At 51.5% G+C, this 6,725-nt stretch overlaps 1 protein-coding gene across 1 annotated transcript in view; it reads left to right on the forward strand.

Moving 5' to 3' along the window:
• The window catches only part of insig2 (insulin induced gene 2), a 6,534-nt gene extending 3,045 nt beyond the window's left edge, over positions 1 to 3,489 (forward strand). The window contains exons 2-7 of the mRNA XM_027290707.1: positions 343 to 530; positions 601 to 773; positions 893 to 1,017; positions 1,124 to 1,290; positions 2,219 to 2,318; positions 2,525 to 3,489. Of these exons, the coding sequence (XP_027146508.1) occupies positions 406 to 530; positions 601 to 773; positions 893 to 1,017; positions 1,124 to 1,290; positions 2,219 to 2,318; positions 2,525 to 2,566 (732 nt within the window). The 5' untranslated portion in view covers positions 343 to 405 and the 3' untranslated portion in view covers positions 2,567 to 3,489. The remainder of the gene's footprint in view (positions 1 to 342; positions 531 to 600; positions 774 to 892; positions 1,018 to 1,123; positions 1,291 to 2,218; positions 2,319 to 2,524) is intronic.
• Positions 3,490 to 6,725: the final 3,236 nt, after the last annotated feature.

The raw sequence follows: 6,725 nt of genomic DNA on the forward strand, positions 1-6,725 counted from the left end.
AGGTTAGTTAGTACTTCGTTATTTAGTCCCACTCGTTAGTTAATCTCTTCGTTAGTTAGCTCTCGTTAGTCAAAGAATACGTCACTATAGTGCTAGTCTCGTTAGATAGGTCTATTAATAGGGTCTCCGTTAGTTAAGTCTCCTGTTATGATTACGAAAACTCGTTCGTTAAAATCGTTACAGAGACTGTGTGTGTGAGACTCAGAGACTGTGTGTGAGTCTCAGAGACTGTGTGTGTCTGAGACTCAGAGACTGTGTGTGTGAGTCTCAGAGACTGTGTGTGAGTCTCAGAGACTGTGTGCAGACAGGACCAGTCTTACCTGGTCTGTCCTCGTCTTTCAGCTCGCTGTGGGATGTCCGGGCTCGTCGCACGCCGTCCTTCGTTGTCCTGACCGCGGCTCATGAATGTCCCTGACGCTGACGGCCATGAGTGACAGCAGCACAGCGGCCGGCGGCCAGCAGCAGTGGGCGGGGTCCGGCCAGACGCCGCGGCCCCCCCGGGGTCCTTACATCTCAGCCATCACCAACAGGTGAGCTCGGCGTCCTCTCCACGTTAGCTCGCCTGGTTCTTGTCTCCTGACTCGTGTGCTCTGCATGTAGGACCACCAACCTGCTGATCCGAGGGGCCATGCTGTTCTCGGTGGGCGTCTTCCTCGCGCTGGTGCTGAACTTACTTCAGGTGCAGAGGAACGTCACGCTCTTCCCCCCCGACGTCATCAGCAGCATCTTCTCCTCCGCCTGGTGGGTGCCGCCCTGCTGTGGCACCGCCTCAGGTACGTTAGACGGCTACATACTGTCTTAGACTTAGTCTCAGCCCTCACAGTCTTGGTCTTGACTTAGTCTCAGTGTCCTCTCTGATGTCCTCATGTGTGCTGTCTCCTCTCGTCCTCAGCGCTGATTGGACTCTTGTACCCGTGCATCGACAGCCGGCTGGGCGAGCCGCACAAGTTCAAGCGGGAGTGGTCGAGCGTGATGCGCTGCGTGGCCGTGTTCGTGGGCATCAACCACGCCAGCGCCGTATCCTTCAGTGTGTGTGTGTGTGTGTGTGTGTGTGTGAAAGGTGGAGCTGTATCACAACCCTCCAGCTGATTGGCCGCCTGCTCCTTGACCCCGCCTCCATCAGAAGGTGGACTTTGCCAACAACGTCCAGCTGTCTCTGACTCTGGCGGCGCTCTCCATCGGCCTGTGGTGGACCTTCGACCGCTCACGCAGCGGCTTCGGCCTCGGAGTCAGCATCGCCCTGCTGGCCACGCTGGCCACGCAGCTGCTCGTCTACAACGGAGTCTTTCAGTGAGTCCACACCTGTTCAAGGGTCCTGGAAAACCTGGAATTAAATCCATCAGAGTGGTAACCTACCTGTAGACATGACACAGAAACCTGGTCAGTCATGTGACAGCACGAGCTGTCCTCTTTTGTCAAGAAGGAACCCTGGAAAATGTCCTTGAAAGGTCCTGGAAAGGTCCTGGAAAATGATTTTGTCAAAACACTGCAAGGAGCTAACGTTACTGTTACAATAAAGAGAAGCAGCAGATCTGGTGTTCAGGAGCTAACAAGAGCTAACGGTAACTAACAGGAGCTAACGGTAACTAACAGGAGCTAACGGTAACTAACAGGAGCTAACGGTAACTAACAGGAGCTAACAGGCGTTAATGGTAACTAACAGGCGCTAACGGTAACTAACAGGAGCTAACGGTAACTAACAGGAGCTAACAGGCGTTAACGGTAACTTACAGGCGCTAACGGTAACTAACAGGAGCTAACAGGCGTTAATGGTAACTTACAGGCGCTAACGGTAACTAACAGGAGCTAACAGGCGTTAATGGTAACTTACAGGCGCTAACGGTAACTAACAGGAGCTAACAGGCGTTAATGGTAACTAACAGGTGCTAACGGTAACTAACAGGAGCTAACGGTAACTAACAGGAGCTAACAGGCGTTAACGGTAACTTACAGGCGCTAACGGTAACTAACAGGAGCTAACAGGCGTTAATGGTAACTTACAGGCGCTAACGGTAACTAAGAGGAGCTAACGGTAACTAAGAGGAGCTAACGGTAACTAAGAGGAGCTAACGGTAACTAAGAGGAGCTAACGGTAACTAACAGGAGCTAACGGTAACTAGGTAAACACAGCGTTTACAGGTTGAGTTGGACGTTCGATGTCTCTGATGATGGACGGACGTCGTCACATGTTCACCTGTCACCTGTCGTCCTCTCTCAGGTACACGTCTCCAGACTTCCTGTATATCCGCTCCTGGCTGCCGTGCATCTTCTTCGCCGGAGTGATCACCATGGGAAACATCGGACGGCAGCTCGCCATGGTAACAGACTGTCTTACACTGGTCTTTGTGTCTCAGTCTTACGTCGGTCTTTGTGTCTCAGTCTCAGTCTTACATCGGTCTTTGTGTCTCAGTCTCAGTCTTACGCTGGTCTTTGTGTCTCAGTCTTACGCTGGTCTTTGTGTCTTAGTCTCAGTCTTACGTCGGTCTTTGTGTCTCAGTCTTATGTCTGTCTTTGTGTCTTTCAGTATGAGTATAAGTTCCTGCAGGAGAAGACTCATCAGGACTGAGACCTCGTGGCTCCACCAGTCTTCAGCTCGGAGGCGTAGACCAGGTCCGACCCGGACCACCGGCCGCCTGGTGCTTCTTCACAGACAGTATTTCTGATTGGCCGAGAGCTCGAGGCGTGACCGCCGACTGAACACTGAGAGTTTGATTTCCTGTTTTCTTCTCGACTTTCCTGGAAAAGGACGGCGGCGGCGTCTGTCGATCCTCGGATCAGCTCCAGCGTCATTCGGCTCGGCGGTGCCAAACAGAACCAGGACCAGATTGAAGTGTTCGTCACACACTAATGATGATGATGATGATGAAGGCTGTGAGGACATCACATGATCAGAGATCAGCTGTTTATGTAAAGACAAACGACCTCACTTCCTGTCTCCATGGTGACGCGTACAGACTGTACGATCCATGTAACTGTGTTAGCATCATTAGCATCATTAGCATGAGTGTGACCAAACAACCCGAGATCTGCACGCGTTTCTGTTAGCTAACGGGAGCTAACGAAAGCTAACGGAAGCTAACGGGAGCTAACGAAAGCTAACGGGAGCTAACGGAAGCTAACGGGAGCTAGCAAACAGAGGCTAAGGGGAGCTAACAAGAGCTAACAGGTGCTAACGTGAGATAATGGGAGTTAGCTAACAGGAGCTCCCGTTAGGTTCCGTTAGCTAGCTAACAGGAGCTAACCGTTAGCATCAGTTCAGCAGTGTTAAAGTCTGCAGAGTAAAAACACGTTAGCGTTCTGAACGAACAAACTTTCAAACAGTGTTTTTGTTTTGTTCCAGCACAGACGACTTAAAGGTTGTTTTAGCGTTAGCATGTTTTCTATGGTTCATCAGGATCGGTGTCCTTCAGGATGAACCGCTCACTGAACAAACCTGAAACCTGAAGAACATTTTGTTTTGGTGGAATAAAGATCACGACCTTTTGCTAACTGCCTCCAACGTTTCTGTGTCACGGGAACACGACGAATATGCTGAGAGTGTAGCTGCTGTTAGAAACTGAAGCTAACGGGAGCTAACGAGCTAAGAAGAGCTAGCTAACGAAGCTAACATTAAGCTAACATAAGAAGGGCAGGAATGAGGAGGTTCGGGCCTCCTGGACCCGGGGCAGACCCAGAACCTTCTGCAGGGACCTCATAGCTCATGTGAATATGATCACAGCTGATGAAAGCTTCAATAAAACCTGAAACATGAATGAAGAGCTGCTGGTCGCTGAGCGGTGCTCGTTGCAGCAGATAAGCTGAGTCGTCTTTAAAGCTGCGGCTCATGAAGTGCAGATAGCAACGTCTCTGCAACACAAACTGGAGCGTTGCTGCTGCAGAAAGTTGCTCAGTGTTCACTGCTAATGTGGATTAATGTGTCCTGTCTGCGAGACGCTCCCACAGACACCGGCTCGCATAGACTGAAGTAATTAAGATGAATAATCGGGACTTAAAGAGCCTTTGTTTGCATTATTGCTAAATTCCAGGATAAGGACAGACTTTCTCTGCGTTACACGAGCGTACGAGGCAATTTGCTGTGTGAATGTTATTGTTCAAGGCTAACTAGCTGCTAAAACAATAGGCGTGATGTGTCATAGCCGTAAGTGCTGCTCCGAAGAGCTAAACTCCCCGCCGCTAATGAATTCATTAATCTCTCTATTTATTCCTGACAAGCAATTATCTCCTCCCGCAGAATGAGGGTCAGGAGGCGAGGGTGGAGGAGCTGAGGAGGAGGCGCTCAAAAAGGAGCCAATCACGGCCGTTCGCTAACACCTGCTCCACTTATCTCTTTTTGTTTTGGTCCACACGTCCAACGTCCAGTCTAACAGTGAACACAGCGACAGAACCTCTGAACCGGCAGTGTCCAGTCTAACAGTGAACACAGCAGCCTATCAGGTGGTTTTCTTGCCGTTAGCGCTTCACTACTTAACAATCTTTACATCAAGTAATGGTAGCTAATGTTAGCAGTTAGCTACATTAGCACTAGCTCCAAACCAACTGGACCCTCAGTGTTAGCTTTAGCTACTGTTAGCATGCTAACGGTAGATTCAGTTAGCAGTAAATTAGCTGTTAGCTACTTTAGCGAGTGGTTATGTTAAAGCTACCTGTGAGAAAGAGGAAAGCGTTTGATTGGACGAGTGCAGGATGACATCATCAACACCTTGTTATGCTTTAACGTGTAGCAGCGTTAGCGTGCGGAGCCCTTTAACCAGATCTGACACAGTCCCTCCACCTCTCCGTCACCTCCATCTGTCGCCGTCACAGCTTGACCTTGCACTCACTCGTGTGTTTTTCACACAGCGGGGCACAGAACCTATAAAAGGAGCGCGGTAATCGCCGAGGACAGGCCGAGCGCGATGAAATAGGTGTTAGGGTGGTGCAGAGGTGGTGGTGGTGGGCTGAACCTCGCGCTCCGTCTCTGAGGGATGACCGTCTAAACTGGAATAAAACCCCGTTAAACGGTGTCACAACATGAATCACCGCCCCGGGAGACATCCATCACGCCTTTAAAAGGTGACCACGAATGATCTGCGAGCCACTCCATATTGATTACTCGTGTGCTGCAGGTGTCAGCTTTAATGTTGCGGCGGCTTGATAGCGTCGCCTCTGACAGCCGCTGCCCTAACTCTCCTCTGATAGATTTTAATGGTGAAATATTGATTTCTTTCTGGCCAAGGTCTGCCAGCGAGGGCCAGATCATTTGTTGGGGTAATGCAGGACACTGAGCGCCTCGGTCCCAATCAATCATCCTGACGGGAAGCGCCAAAGAGAAAAGGAGGAGCCGGTGAAGCTTCAGCGGATACATCCACAATCAGGACGTACAGGCCTGAGAGAGAGAGGAGATATCTCCAACACTGCTCCGCTTAATATGAATACTAATGATGTGTTTATTGAGTGGGAATGCTCAGCAAATCACAGCTGACGGGATAACAGTCGGAGTGCCTCGAGCGGCGGGGGAATGAGGATCTCGGCGAGAGGGTCTATATTTTATTTAAGCGTCTCTCGGCTGTGGGCTGAGCAGGGAGACTCAGGTAATGTGTTGTGTTACAACTCAGTGGTCGTTCCCCCCAGCCGGAGCGATAACAGACTCGCTAATGGGAAGCCATCAATCACAATCAGCCTCCTATTCCACCAGTGTCTCCACCCGGCTCGGCTCTGTAACAGGGAGCTGGGATGGAGGTAATAATGGAGTTCTGTGGCTGCAGCAGCATCACGTCCACGAGTCATATTTTCCAGCCAGAGCTGGAGGAGCTCTGCCATGTCAGCACGTCTTTTAATCAGAGAGCCACAAAACGGCCATGAGGAGCCGGTAAAGGCCGAACCAGAGGCCTTGAGAGGAGAGGGGAGGGAGGAAGGAGGAGAGGGAGGAAGGAAGGAAGGAGGAGAGGGAGGAAGGAAGGAAGGAGGAGAGGGAGGGAGGAGGAGAGGAAGGAAGGAGGAGAGCGAGGAAGGAAGGAGGAGAGGGAGGAAGGAAGGAGGAGAGGGAGGAAGGAAGGAAGGAGGAGAGGGAGGAGAGGAAGGAAGGAGGGGAGAGGGAGGAAGGAAGGACGAGAGGAGAGGAGAGGGAGGAAGGAGGAGAGGGAGGAGAGGAAGGAAGGAGGGGAGAGGGAGGAAGGAAGGACGAGAGGAGAGGAGAGGGAGGAAGGAGGAGAGGGAGGAAGGAAGGAGAGGGAGGAGAGGAAGGAAGGAAGGAGGAGAGGCTGGCTCCAGAAGTGAGTCAGTCTCCATAAGTCCCCATGTCCAAATGTCCAACTTCACAGCAGAAATAAACATGTTTACAGCCTGGTACAAAAAACTGAGAGCAAACGAAGACTTTCAAAAGTGACTGTAGACCCTCTACAGGAGCCGTGGACCCTCTACAGGAGCCGTGGACCCTCTATAGGGGCTGTAGACCCTCTATAGGAGCTGTAGACCTCCTATAGGGGCTGTAGACCCTCTGTAGGAGCTGTAGACCTCCTATAGGAGCTGTGGACCCTCTGTAGGGGCTGCGGACCCTCTATAGGAGCCGCGGACCCTCTATAGGGGCTGTGGACCTCCTATAGGAGCCGTGGACCTCCTAAATGAGCCGTGGACCCTCTATAGGAGCCGTGGACCCTCTATAGGGGCTGTGGACCTCCTATAGGAGCCGTGGACCCTCTATAGGTGCTGTGGACCCTCTATAGGGGCTGTGGACCCTCTATAGCGGC

This window comes from Larimichthys crocea, chromosome XVIII (genome assembly GCF_000972845.2).
Source record: "Larimichthys crocea isolate SSNF chromosome XVIII, L_crocea_2.0, whole genome shotgun sequence".
In the NCBI taxonomy this organism is placed as follows: Eukaryota; Metazoa; Chordata; class Actinopteri; family Sciaenidae; genus Larimichthys; species Larimichthys crocea.